Source organism: Lissotriton vulgaris, chromosome 7, assembly GCF_964263255.1.
Source record: "Lissotriton vulgaris chromosome 7, aLisVul1.2, whole genome shotgun sequence".
In the NCBI taxonomy this organism is placed as follows: Eukaryota; Metazoa; Chordata; class Amphibia; order Caudata; family Salamandridae; genus Lissotriton; species Lissotriton vulgaris.
Window position 1 is genome coordinate 827,147,625 of NC_141695.1, and position 15,238 is coordinate 827,162,862.

Consider the following 15,238-nt stretch of genomic DNA (forward strand, 5'->3'; position numbering starts at 1 on the left):
CCAAGTTAAGAAGAACGGTGAGGGGGGGGGGGGGGGGGGGGGGCAGAGATTAGGACATCCAGCTAACGACTGATTTAGCAGGAAGAGATTGTATAAAAAGAGTAATAGGTGGATATATGGGAGGGAAGCAGAGAATCAGCTAAAAATCTATAGATGAAGTGAAGATGAGGTCAAGGGGGACCCGAGAAAAACTCACCTAGAAGCATTAAAAACAGTAGGCAGAGCTCCATGTTTACGTCCGCCTTCTATGGTCCCTGTAGTCGGTGTCTAGGTCTCCCTCGGTCTGGGATGCTGGGATGCTGCTGTGTCTCCTCCTACCTGTTGTGCTCCTGCCTTTGCCGATGAGAGGACCCCCGGCGGTGCAGACCTGTCCGTGTCTTCAAAGCTCTTGTCCGAGGCGAAGTTTGCACTTAGTGGCACAGGCCAGCGCTCTCTGCGATGCTGCGGCGTCTTGGCTGGGTTTGCACCCAGTTACAAAGGCCTGCCCCTTGTCTGTAATGGTCTTGTCCGAGGCGGTGTTACTACTTGGTGGCACAGGCCCGCCCTCTCTGCGACGCTGCTGATGTTTTGCCCCCAGGGAAACAGACGTGTCTGCCCCTCGTAGACTGGTTAGGGCTTTGGGGTCTCGAATGTACACGCTGAGCTGTGGCCCCGCCCGCGCTTTGCCTGTCTGCAGGCGAGAGATAGGGCCTCTGGTGCCAGGGAAGCTCCCGCCCAAAGACTCAGCTGGCACGAGCTGCCCTGGTGCCCATCCCCACCCTTAGTCCTGCTGTCTGCGCGCTACCTCAACGCTCCCAGGCCTTAGATGAAGTCAGTTCTCAGATGATGGGGTCCTGATAGAGGGGCTCTGGAAATTTCTCACAGCTCAGGGGCAGTGCCATTAAAAGGTGCCACCTGACAGGCTATTTGTCTTTGCCCAGCTGGGCGACGCACACGAATTTGGATTCGTAGCACAGCACAGGGTTTGCTGTAAATGACTACTCAAGTAGATCTGGGTCTTAGAATTATATATACCTACTGAAAATCTGATTGTTTTCCAATATGTCAACATATACGTGTCAACCACGTGACCCTGAAATCAGATGTTTTACAAAAGTTATCCCATTGCAGTGAATGGGGAATAAACCTTATTTTTGTTGTGATACAGGTTTGCTAAGAGGGCGACTGTACTCGAATCTATGGAAGCATGTTGTGTCCTGGGGAATGAAAAGAGGGCGACACGCTGCAAATGAAGCAGATATAGTTCAATGTTGTTTATAAAATATTGACCATAAATTGATAAATTTCTTTCATAACGCATCTCTGTCGGGTTCATATTATGCACAGATCTTCAAGCATCAATACTTCCACACACCTCTCTCAATGTATCTCTTTTATAATCTAAACCACTCACGGCAATCCCAGAATAATACCATCAAAGATATCACATTGCAGCTTTACTTTTTATTCACTTATTTATTATTTTTGTATTTATTTTTTGGAGTGCCCAAAATGGGTGACCGCGGGGAAGAAGGGAAGCCAAGAAGTAAGGGAATGTTTTTAAACTATCTAGTGCTGCATCCCCCGTTCTGAATTTTTTTTAATCGGCAACAAAATATCAAACACATTTCCTCACAATTATTCGGTACATTTTTCAATATTTCACCCAATTTTAAGAATTTTATGAAGCTTTAGGGCACAGCTGCAAATACAGGCAAACTAATTTGTAGTAGTACTTTTTATTTTTTCACACTAGACGTATACATGGTAGAATTTAGCAGATCAGATACTTCAAGTGATGACATAGGTTGACCAACATATTGCTAGAATTGTCCAAAAGTAATATTGTTGGAATGGGAATGCCCCCTACGTAGTAACCAGGGGTGTCCCCCTGCCCTGAGTACTCGGACTGGGTATATCTGGTATCCTGACGTTTGATTTTTGGGCCCTGGCATCACAATAACCTAGGGCGTGCAGAGGCCTACAAACTAGCCTTGCTGTAGTCCTATTCAAAGTCAAAGACTATGAGTTAGTCCTGGACTTATCTTGTAGTCTGAAGGGGTCCACCAATTGTGCCCTCATCTGTTGACGTTGGAATACAGTTCCTGTTCTGGGTTCAGAAAATAGAGTGATGGCGGCAGCATATCGTGTTTTAAAATCAATAGTATGACCAAACCTTTTTATCTGGCCCGATTGGAGAGATACTAGCCCACTACGCTCCTTTTAGCTTAACCAATCCTTTGAGCTAACAGACCAAGTGTGTGTTAAGAGCATTAATGGGTCTTGCCTGCTACATGGTAGATACATGTTATGTGAATGAACCACAGGCCAGTAAGATCCAGTTCAGGTAACCCTTGTTTGACCTTGCACAAGAAATGATGACTGTGGCAGTGTATCGCTCACATTCTTGTAGCTGGATGGAGAAAACGTAGAGCCTTATTTTGAGTTAGGCTATGCGAGAGCAGGACTGCCTCGCTCCCGCACCGCCAAGCCCATGTTTGTACCACCCTAAAAATTCACTTTCCACCCAAAACACCAAACCCACCCTAAACCCTAAAAATTCCCTTATTACCCAAAACCCAAAACCCTAAAATTTCTCTTACTACCCAAAACCCTAAGCCCACCCTAAACCCTAAAAATGTCTTTGCCACCCAAAACTCCAAGCCCACTCTAAACCCAAAAAATTCCCATACCACCTAAAACACCAAACTCACCCTAAACCCTCAAATATCGCCTTACCACCCGAAATTCCAAAACCCACCCTAAAAATTCCTTTTGTACAAAAATCCCAAACACACCCTATACTCTAAACATTCCCTTGCCACCCAAAATCCCAATCCCACCCTAAACTCTAAAATAACCTTGTCCACAAAATCCCATACCCACACTAAACCCTAAAAATTCTCTCACCGCCCAAAACACCAAACCCACCCTAAACCCAAAAAATTCCCTTATTACCCAAAACCCAAAACCCTAAAATTTCTCTTACTACCCAAAACCCTAAGCCCACCCTAAACCCTAAAAATGTCTTTGCCACCCAAAACTCCAAGCCCACTCTAAACCCAAAAAATTCCCTTACCACCTAAAACACCAAACTCACCCTAAACCCTAAAAATCGCCTTACCACCCGAAATTCCAAAACCCACCCTAAAAATTCCTTTTGCACAAAAATCCCAAACACACCCTATACCCTAAACATTCCCTTGCCACCCAAAATCCCAATCCCACCCTACACTCTAAAATAACCTTGTCCGCAAAATCCCATACCCACACTAAACCCTAAAAATTCTCTCACTGCCCAAAATCCCATACCCACCCTAAACCCTAAAAATCCCATTGCAACCCAAAAACCCAAACTCACCTTAAACCCTAAAAATACCCTTGCCAACCTAAAACTCATCCCCACCGTACATCCTAAAAATACAGTTGCCATCCAAAAATCCATACCCACCCTAAACCCTGAAAATACCCTTGCCGCCCACAAACCTACACCCACCCTAAACCTTAAAAATACCCTTGGCACCCAAAACCCCACACCCACCCTATACAAAATGTATACAAAAATGTAATTTAATGAGTTAAAATCATTAGAAATGTATTAGATAAAAGTTTTAAATTTGATAATTTTTGTGAAAAAAATCATAATAAAAATATTTTACTATGTTTTTGTTTTAAAATTAGAATGGCATTGTAAAATATGTTGTTTGTTTTTTATATGAAAAATTGGGTTTATATATTATTTTAATATTATGATTGTTGATATTGGATTATGATGTTATTTTTTATTTCATGTTTTTAAAGTTTAGGAATTGTAGTAAATATTTAAAAAATATATTAATTATTAATAGTGATAAAAATATTTTATATGATAATGTTTAAATATGAATATATATGGGTGTAGTTTTGGTTAGTGTGTTTTCAAATAAAAAATGTTTTTACTTTATAGATACGAATTTGTGTGTGAGCATGAAGTATTGACTTTGTATATCACATTTTTAGTTTGTAGCACCTTGTATAAAATGTTTTAGGTTGCAGTGGAAATAGTAAATTTCACCCCTTTAGGGTCCAACAACTTCATCATGACTTAGATTGGAGAGGTGTGATGGTTTGCGACCAGCAGACGACATCGGCGCCGACCATCCCAATATGGCCACCGCCGAGGAAACTGGAAGTACGGTTGGCGATCTAGTATCTGAACAAGTAAGCGAGGATGGGACTGCTGAAAAAGGCAGCTGGTGTCCGGAAGGGCGTTCAGGTGTTTTGGATCAAGACGGAGGAGACGAGGATGCCATAGGACCTGAACCGAAGGAGGACGAGAAAATGAGGATATCGAGCGAGGAGAGGGAGGAGTACGTTGACTTTGCCCGTGGCGGAGAAACTACGTGGGATCTGCACACCGATGATACCGAGGGAGGAAAAGACGGCCGCTCAAGGAGCACTGCCCCCGGGACCACGGTTCTCCCCAACGGCGAGGAGGCTTGGTCTCCCAACACCACGGCCCAGGAGGGTTGTGGGAGCAGGCAAGTGACGGGAGCATGCTCAGGGCTCGTTAAGGGGCTGTGGGCTCGCATAACAGGGCACCATTGAAGCGCACCATTGTTTCCCCACACTAGGCACAACCACGTTAAGGACAGGTGATGGTGCTTGTTTCCCTTTCCCTGTACCAACTCTTAGGTAGTAAATAGTAGCCTGAAACCTTTTGTTCTTTTCTTTATTTTGGGGGTCTGTGCTTGGCTGCCACAAGAAGGAGCCGGAAGGAGAGGAAGAAGAAAGACTTCAGTGAAGGGCCCCTCAGCTGACCAGCCTTTAATTTAACCCTCAGTAAGAACGTACTGTGTTTTTGTGTTCTGTCTGCCAAAACCTGATGTCTAAAGAGAATAAACCAAAGACAACCCAATATAGCCTTGGATTGAGTATATATAAAGGGGGGGGGCAGAAAAACTGTAGAAAGGTGTCCCGACCACAAGTGGGAACAGTAAATGTCACCTCTTAGTGTCCAACACCTTCCGCCAATTGGGTTATATTGAAGTGGGAATAATAAATGTCTCCCTTTTGGTTTACAGCACCTTCCACAAATTGGTATAGACTGGAGTGGGAATAGTAAGTGTCACCAGTTAGGACCCGATTCAGAAATTGAATTTAAGACTAAATCCTAAACTTACTACTATTTGGTATTCACAGAATGCACTTACTACTTTCGGGATTCACAGAGTGAACTTACTACTTTCGATATTCACAGAATGAACTTACTACTTTTGGTATTCACAGAATAGATTTAAGACTACTAACTTTACGTACGCACTCGGGCCGGAAATTCCGGCCCGGAGGTGGAGCTTCCGACTTGGGGGCGGAGCTTGCGGCCCGGAGGTGGAGCTTGCGGCTTGGATGGCTAAATTCCCACCTCTGGGACGGAAGCTCCGCCTCCAAGCTGTAAGCTCTGCCTCCGGGCCGCAAGCTCCGCCTCCGGGTAGCAAGCTCCTCCCCCAAGCCGGAAGCTCTGCCTCCGAGCCTGAATTTCCGGCCCGAGTGCGGACGTAAAGTTAGTAGTCTTAAATCTATTCTGTGAATACCGAAAGTAGTAAGTTCATTCTGTGAATCCCGAAAGTAGTAAGTTCACTCTGTGAATCCCGAAAGTAGTAAGTGCATTCTGTGAATACCAAATAGTAGTAAGTTTAGGATTTAGTCTTAAATTCATTCTGTGAATCGGGCCCTTAGTGTTTAGCACCTTCACCAAATTAGTTTAAAATTGAATGGAAATATGAAATGTCACCCATTTAGTGTCTGATCCCTTCCCCTAACTGGGTTTTAATGGATTGGAAATAGTAAATGTCACCCATTTAGTTTCCAGCACTTTCCCAGAATTGTGATAAAGTGGAGTGGGAATATTCCCCAAATTGGTATAGGTTGGAGCGGGGACAGTAAACATCACCACTTTAGTGTCCTACACCTTCCCTAAATTAGTATAGATTGGAGTGGGAATAGTAAATGTCACTCCTTTACTGTCCAGCACCTTCCACAAATTTGTAAAGATTGGAGTAAGAATAGTAAATGTCAGCTCTTAGTTCCAACACCTTCGCCAAATTGGTTTAGATTAGAGTGGGAATAGTAAATGCTACCCTTTTAGTGTCCAGCACCTTCCCCAAATCGGTTTAGATTGAATTGGGAATACTAAATGACGCCCTTTTAATGCCCAACACCTTCCCTAAATTGGTTTAGACTGGAGTGGGATTAATAAATGACACACTTTTAGTGGCCAACACATTCCCCAAATTGTTTTAGATTGCAGTGGTAATAGTAAATGTTGCACTTTTAAACATCTATATTTTGACTTAAAAATAAACATTTATATAGATAAATAAAGAAAACGTTTTCAATGAACTTTTAATTATTGAATACAAAATGTAAATCATATTTAAATAGCATTGTATGTTGCACATTTTCCAATTTGTTTCCTTTCTTTAACATTTTTTTTAACATTTCTTAACTTGTTTTCTATACATATTTCCAATATTATTTTAACATAAGTTTTTCAGTATATATATTAAATGAGTTTATTTATTTTATACTATTATTAAATGTACAATGTTCAACTTGTTAACATTATCTGCAACATTTTTGACATGTTTTACATGTTTAATGATTTAATTTTTTTTTCATATATTCTGCATTTGTAAATTATTTCCCATTCATTTCCATGAAGGGATAGTATTTTTTTGTTTCATTTAGAGGCCATTTTTAGGTTTCACTAGCACTGTGCTTGTGAAATCTCTTGTATTTAATATATCTTATCAGTTCCCATTTCCAGAACTACTGTGTTCAGTCGCTTTTGTGTGAAACTTTTTTCTTTAACTTCCGTTGGCTTCACACTAGGGCCGGACAGGCTACCTGGCAGTTTGGAATTCTGCTGAGCTGGGGGCTAATTTTGTTCATGGAGACCTGCGTGTGCTAAACAAAATTAGTTTTGCTTTAATTATTAAGAGTAGTGAGTTTACAACGGGGTATACCCTAAGAACTCTCTGACCGGGGTCAGTTAAGATAGATATGTATGCAGTGGTCAGGGTCTATTGATTATAACAAAGAATTTATCATAGAAACCTTTGCATTAATGAATTATTTAAGATTCCTTCTGTGCAGTACAAAACCATTTATTCAAACATTTTAGTGATCAGTGTACTTAGTATCATTCAAAAAAGTACCACAAGTAATAAAGTATGTGAACCTACAAGAACGTTTTTTTATCAATTCCACTGACACTCATGTCCTTCAGTATGTGCTTGACCCAATGAAGTAATTGGTCTTTGCATATCTTATACTTTATTACTTGTGGTACTTTTTTGAATGATACTAAGTACACTGATCACTAAAATGTTTGAATAAATGGTTTTGTACTGCACAGAAGGAATCTTAAATAATTCATTAATGCAAAGGTTTATATGATATATTCTTTGTTATAATCAATAGACCCTGACCACTGCATACATATCTATCTTAATTATTAAGAGGGCACACGCAGGTCTCCATGAACAAAATTAGCCCCCAAAGCAGTGAAATCAGCCCCCAGCTCGGCAGCATTCCAAACTGCCCGGTAGTCAGACAGGCCCTGCTTCACACATTTACAATACTGCTACTAAAGCTGTTCACACTGTTTAAGCCCCATTCACTGTCAAGATAAGATCTCTGCCCAAGTAAAAGGCAGACAGCTTCTAACAGTATGCTGGAATGGCAGCTTTTTATTACTTAGGGGTCGATTACGATGTTGGACGGAAAGCCTCCTCCCGACAGTCAGAATCTCCTCGACTGTGTCGGAACCCTTCCGACAGACTCGGTTGGTTTACAATCTATCCTACCGATTATAATGTTTGCGCAGTAATTTCAAATCCGTTCCGACTGGCTCTTGGAGAATTCTTGTCGGTTGGAACCGCATCGTACACCTCTATGGACTGTGTTTCCGACCTTGCGATTATGATGCTGATTTCCAACAGCTGTTCCGAGTCAGCCTGTCAGGCACCGAAAGGCTGTTGGAAAGTGACTTTGGGGACCCCTAGCATGACCCCCTTCATTCTGAGGCCTCCTGTAAAATCCTGCACTGTGTGGCAGGCACCATGTGGTGCCCACGAAGGGTGCAGGGTTTTAGATACACACACGCCATTTCCCCATAGGACCCTGTGTTGTTGGGTGGAACACAAGCTCCCATAGGAAACAATGGGAATCCAACCGAACAGTGTTTGGTCGCATCGTAATCGGGCAGGCGGAACCCGCAACCGCAAGTCGATCAATTCCAATTCCGAGTCAGAGTCGGGCGCAAAGCTTTTGCCCAACATCATAATCAGTCCCTTAGTTGTGTAAAGCAGATACTTTAGCCTTAGAAAATTTGTGGCATTTCCTATTCATGCTACAGCAAACAAATGATGGACGGAATGGTGACAATGCAAACATTCTCCCCCAGTCAAAAGATCTGGGTTAAATCCATTGTTCTTTTGCCCACTCTGCCACCCCATTTTGGACCCAGCCATAGGCAAAACAGTCTTGACCCTGTGCCCCATGAGAACAGTCCAGACCGAACTGCCTGGCCAGGTCCCCCCTGGACTCGAAACAAGCATCCTGGGGACCGGTTTCAGGGTAGGCCACCCTTCTTCAGCCAGGCTATATTGAATCCAGTGGCACAGTGAGCAAACTGAAATGACATGTTGAGCAAAAAAAACGAAAGATTTAGGCCCAGATCTTGTACTGGGGTGAATGTTTGACATTGTTCTGCATTTTGTCCATCAATAATTCTTTTAGCATTTGTCACCCCGAGTGGGACGGGTATGCCCCGACGTGGGGTTCGTGCTCTCCATGCCACTGGAGTCAAGTTATCCTCGCTGATAAGGGCTGAAAGCCCAAAACCGGTCCTAGGATGCTTGTTTCCAGTCCAGGGAGGACCTGGCTTGGCAGTTCGGGTTGGACTGTTCCCATTGGGTGAAGGGTCAAAACTGATTTGCATATGGTTGGGTCCAAACTGGAATGGCATGGTGAGCAAAAAAAACGATGGCTTTAGGACCAGATCTCTGTACTGGGGTAAAGGTATGACATTGTTCTGCATTCTGTTCATCAATTGCTCTTTTTGCATTTGTCACCCCGAGTGGGACGGGTATGCCCAGACGTGGGTCCCGTGCTCTCCTTGCGACTGGCGTCGAACTATCCTGGCTGATGAGGGCTGAAAGCCCGAAACCGGTCCTAGGATGCTTGTTTCCAGTCCAGGGAGGACCTGGCTTGGCAGTTCGGGCTGGACTCTTCCCAGTGGGCGCAGGGTCAAGACTGATTTGCATATGGTTGGGTACAAACTGGAATGGCATGTTGAGCAAAAAAATATGGATTTAGGTCCAGACCTCTGTACTGGGGTGAATGTATGACATTGTTCTGCATTCTGTCCATCAATTGTTCTTTTTGCATTTCCTATTCATGCCTCAGTACCTTTCTTTGCACTTTGTAGTTATTATAGGATTGATTATTCCAACTTAATCTATTTAGTCATTATGATCAAATTATAAATGTTGTAATAAACATTGCGTGTTAAAAATAAAGTTAATACACAAGAGTGATGCTATATTTTGCTACTAAACAGGCAGTCACAAGTGCAGTTAACTTGCAGAGAACAGAGTCATGAATTGAATGGTGCAGCAGGTGCAGGGGCATCAGGCCCAAATGTTGTCAGAACATAACATTGCTATACTTTACTACTATACAGGCAGTCACCTTGCAGTTGAAAGGGGCTTGATTTAAATGGTGCATCAGTTGTAGTAGCACAGGGGCCAAAAGTTGTCATAACTACACTAAACACCAAATATTGCTATATTTTACTACTAAGCAGGCAGTCACAAGAGCATTTATCTTTCAGGCTCTAGGGTCATGGTTTGAATGGTATAGCAGGTGTAGTAGCACCTGGCCAAAAAGTTGTCAGTACGCCTCTAAACACCTAATATTGCAATATGTTACTACTAAACAGGTAGTCACGAGTGCAGTTATCTAGCAGGCATTAGGGCCACGATTTTAATGGTGCTGTATGTGCAGTGGCACTGGGGCCCAAAGTTCTAGGAATCTCTCCTAACACCAAATATTGCAATATTTTTACTACTAAACAGGCATACACAAGTGCAGTTACCTTATAGGCAATAGGGCCATGATTTGAATGGTGCAGAAGGTGCAGTGGCACTGGCCAAAAGTTATTATCACTCCTTAAAACACCAAATATTTCTATATTTTACTCCTAAACAGGCAGTCGCAAATGCAGTTATCTTGCAGGTAGTAAGGGCATGATTTGGTGCAGTGGCACTGGGCCCAAAAGTTGTCAGAACTCCTTTAAACACATAATATTACTATTACATCAATTAATTATAATATTTCCCTCTTTCATTTCATTTTTCAAAATGTTGCTTTTACTTACCCACACTACACCACTAGTAACAGCACAGTATATTGTCTTTTTGTACATAAACAAGCCATAACATTTTAGCAGACATTCTGTACCTTATATTGTACAATTACTCAGCAAGGTACAACTCACAGCAAAAAAACAGCGTATTATTAATCACATAGGTGAAACCTAATGCATTTACCAGTGCTTGTTTTTTATAGCTACCTTCTAATTTGCAATCTATTTGTGTAATTTCTAGTCTATTTTACCGTATCCCGGTCGCAGTAAGGTGTAGCTGTTCGTCAGTACAGGCAAGTCCTTTTTTTAAGGGCTTGAATAGTGTGGGGTTTAGGGAGGAAGTCTAGAGGTTAGGTGTAGTGTTGTTTGTAGTTTTTTTGTAGATTAATGGATCTAATTATGGTGAGGTCGGAAACGGCTCCGACCATCAGTTGGAGCCATTCCATTTGCATCGTAATATGCCAGTCGGAATCCTTTCCGAGCGACCCATTATGATGTAGTTTGTCGGAAAGGAAACCAAATGGGCTTTCCGACTGGCTTCCAACAGGCTTCCGACAGGCTCAGAGAGCCCGTCCGCCAGTCTGAAAGCAGGCAGTCATTCCAAGGGCAGCTCTTTCCTCCTTTCTATGCCGGCCTTTTCGACACAGAAAGTCTGTCAGATCTCAACTTTTGGGAACCCCCAGCAAGGCACTCTTTGGTGCGCGGCTTTTGCTTGCAGGCCGAGGGGGCACTTATATAAATAATTTTTAGTTTATAATAAATCAATAGTTTTCACTTTGATTTCCTTTTTTTGAGTTTCCTGTAGTGTTTAAAAAATTTTGGGGGGCTGTTTATGGTTCCTTTATACTTTTGATTGCTTCACGGGATGTCTGTTGGATTCTTTTTTTGGTTTTTTTTTGGGCTTTTTGGACAATATTTTCCCCATTTTTGGTGGATTATAAGTTTGCACTATGGGGATACAGACGAATATCTGCAGCTTCTGAACAGCATTTATTTTATTTATTTTGGGTGAGAAATGTTATATTTTATTGTTTGTGCAAATATTATTTGATTGTTATCTGGAAGTGTGTGGTTTATGTGTTGTATTTATTTTATGTAATGGATTGAGTTGGTTTTTTGAGCTTCTTGGTTAGTGAGATTTACATTTTTTGTGTGTAAATAATTGATATGTTATTTTATTATGTCAGTCTTAATTGATATCGGAGATTAATTTCACCTTTAGACAGATGTAATAACGTATATTTATTATAAACATAAAAAAGTATTTGTCATGTTTGTTTAGATTTTGTAACAATTATTGTGGGAGTTTTGTAGGTTACTATTTATTTTATAATATGCTTTTGGCTATTATTTCTAAGTGATCTACTCCTTTGTTGTTTATGAAGATCACGTCTTTAAATTGTAGGATGTCATACATTCCTTTGGTTTGTTTGCTAAGTTTAGGTGTAATCTGGCTAGCAGATTGCTTCATTCCTAGCTGTTGGTGGCTTTGCTCTTTTAGAAATGCTTCTATACATTTATAGAGTGTAGGTTAGGCTCTGTCTGATGTGGATTGGAAGGCATTGTGCCTTCCTTCGACTGTGTTGCTTGTTTCGGCTTCCTGCGCCAAGGTGATGTCATAGACATTCCACCATCGTATTTGAAATCTGATTTAGCATATGTGTCCGAACGGTACAGTCTACCAACACAAGTGTCTTATAAATAATTCATTAGGGGGTTTAATTTATCTTAATTTTTTGTGGTTAGAAACGGCTTTCTATTATTAAATTGTAGTGGTTTGTTACCTCTGTGATAGCGACATAAGTTAATGCTATAATTTTTTACATTTCAAAGGCAAATTGGCAGTAGAATATTGAATATTTAGGGCCTTATTACGATTACGGCAGTCCTCAGGACCGCAATACTCGTGGTGGCAGTCTGACCACCGTCACCACTGCAGGTCCACCCGCAGTATTCTGCGTGTGGCAGTCGGACTGCCACAGGAATGCTGCATCTACCGGAATCCCGGATCCCCCGGTGGTCGCGCAGCGGAAAGGGGCAGGAATATTCTGAGTTGGCTTTCCACCGTCCATTTCATGGCTGTGAGCCCGCCATGAAAAAGGGTGATGGAGAGGGAACTAAGAGGGCCCTAACAGGCCCCCTGCTGCTTTTGAGCCTGGAGATGCATGCGAGGGAGACACGTGGTGCCTCCCTGGAATAGCACCCCAGTTCCTTGAAGATTTACTATCCACTTACAGATTCACAATCATGCAACATGCAGCCTTTTCTCATAAATGTTTCCTTTAATGGGTTATGCTCTCTTTACACTATAAAACTGTGCCCATACACTTTTTAAAATCATTTGCCCAGACTATTGAATGACTGCGGAATTTTTCTCGGGTTCCATCAATGTTCGTGAAGTAAACGTAAAAATCCTGTCAAAATCACATATTTTACCTTAACACTTCACCTAAGACTTTATCTCTTTCATCTGTAGCTATACTAAGTACATACCAAAGAGCAAAACACTGTTAAATTGTTGCATTTGCCAAATTATCATTAATCCTTCAAACTACTCCTCACACACTTTGGTCCAATTAAATAAAAGAAATTCCCAAGCAGTTTTCTTAAAGTTGTAGTTTTTCTGCTAGAATTTTTATTAACATTTTAATAAAATCCTGTCAACGCTAAGAAAGTTAGTTAATTATCTTTCATTTATTTCTGGGGTTTGCAATTGCTTTATTGACCCTACTAAGTCCTCCTTTGATCTAACAACTACACTTGAAATTAAATGACTCTCTTTCCTCTCTCCCAAACTTGCAATTCTCTACCTTTGATGTCATCTCAGTTGTCTTCAAGATGGCTTAAAGCTTTCCTAACTCTTTCCTCATGCTCCTCTCTACAGCTGCTATACATTAATATGTCATCTTGAAAAAAGTGTACCCCTTGAATTTTCAAAAGCAAAGTATACACAACCCTTTAAATAACATCAGCATTACACACATACAAACCTAAATGCCCCATTGGGGGTAATGGATGCTGTGTCACCATAGCTGCTGTAATATCTTAATAATATTATCAATTACCACATGATTAATGTGCTCTCTAAGGTTCTATATCAACACTTTTTTTCTACTACTGAAACCAACTGCTATTGGTACCAACCACTCTGTGTGTGGCCTGAACTGGTTCTATGATTCTAGCCTTTGTCAACTTATCCTATTATTTTGATACTTGTTCTCCAAAGCAGATAAGTATGTCATTACTTCACGCACTACAAGACTGAAACCTTCTTTCTGTTTAATTTTGGGGACATGGCCTTTAGGCACCCCAACTTTTCACTGAATACTTCTGCAAACTTGTTCTGACAAATTGCTACACAGTTTCCTTGCACTGAGGGATGCATATTGTGATCAAGTTAATGCCTAGGGTTCTTTGGTGAAGCCAGCTGAGAACACAAGCACCTTTACCTGAAAAAAATTCTTTGCTCATTGTATCTCTCTCCCTCAATTCAGTGTCTAATTCAATAAACCCTTTTAATTCTATGTGCTCACCTCATAACCTCCACACCTCACATCAGGTTTCTTTAGGCATAGCGTACTCCCAACTTGTTTCCACTTCACTGGATATGGGAGTTAGTTTAGTCCTAAAGTCTTTAAGTGTCTGTAAATCCTCATCATGTACGGAATGGGCTAGAACTACAAAAATGCATGTAGATTCCTATTATGGGTTGAATCTTCCATCTCTACAACACCCATCTATCATCCCATCATCCATATCGCTTTTATTCAATATATGCCAATTATAATCATCAAACTCTTCTTCACCAAGCCTCCCCCATTTTCTTCAGATTTCTTTTACATATCACTAATTTACCAAAATTCCACACTTTACCTCGCCCAACCGTACAGAATAACCAAACACTTTCTTCAAGTTTTTGGGTTCATTCTAGTTTGGTTCCTTTTTACCGACTGACACTCCTTTCTTGACTAATAGCAACTGTCCTGCTCCAGTTCCTTTATCAGAATATGCTTTGTAAATAACTCAGGCCACCTGTATATAGCCTTCACTCTCATGATTTTTCAGGCTAAACATAAGGACTGTTTTTCATCAAACTGCAATCTTCATGAAAACTTCTCTTCCCTCCTTCCTTGGGTATGCCTCCTTCAAGTATATGACACACCCACAGCATTTATCCCACTTATTTTCATAAATCTGTTCAAGTGGTATAGGTAGTTTAGACAAAGAAATCTGCGATTACATTTTCCACCCCTGGCATATAGTTCACGCCGTAATTGAAATCTTCTGGGACAACCTAGCAGTTAAAGCAGAGGCACATACCATAGCTTCTGTAGTAATTAATCTAGTTTACAGCTTATGGTCACTTCTCAAAACAAATGATTTCCCTCACACAAACTGTTGGAAATACTCAATTGACCAATTGACCACACACAAGTAAATGCCTCGAGGTCAGTTACTGAATATTTTTCTTTTGTAGAAGTCAGTATATTGTTCCCTTTCTTTACCATCTCTCTGGGGTATTAGTTCTCCTGATTCTCTTCCACAATGTGCTCAGCCTGTGGACCAAAACCCTGTGAAGAAGCTGTACAAATAGTCTCTCATGTTAAAACTAATACCTTTGGACTTTCTTCATCCTAACCAAACTTTGCTTCGCAGTTGATATGCATTTGTGACAAAGTTACTAATATAATTAGCACATAATACAGCTAAACTCAAGAACAAACTCAATTTGTCTTTATTACTGAGGCATCTCATCATCGTAAACAATTTGATCTTTAATTTGGTTCAGTCACTACTGCTATCATGCCCCAAATATGCTGTGCTCTTCTCTGAAAACTGTAACTTCGG

General features: G+C 41.2%; 1 protein-coding gene across 12 annotated transcripts in view; it reads right to left on the reverse strand.

Moving 5' to 3' along the window:
- The window catches only part of LOC147702483 (uncharacterized), a 203,202-nt gene extending 202,582 nt beyond the window's left edge, over nt 1-620 (reverse strand). For 5 of the 12 annotated variants that reach the window (XM_086931113.1, XM_086931114.1, XM_086931109.1 and 2 more), the window contains exon 1: nt 197-620. In XM_086931113.1, the coding sequence (XP_086787239.1) occupies nt 197-230 (34 nt within the window). In that variant the 5' untranslated portion in view covers nt 231-620. The remainder of the gene's footprint in view (nt 1-196) is intronic. The other 7 variants (XM_086931105.1, XM_086931107.1, XM_086931106.1 and 4 more) reach the window with 2 other exon arrangements.
- Nucleotides 621-15,238: the final 14,618 nt, after the last annotated feature.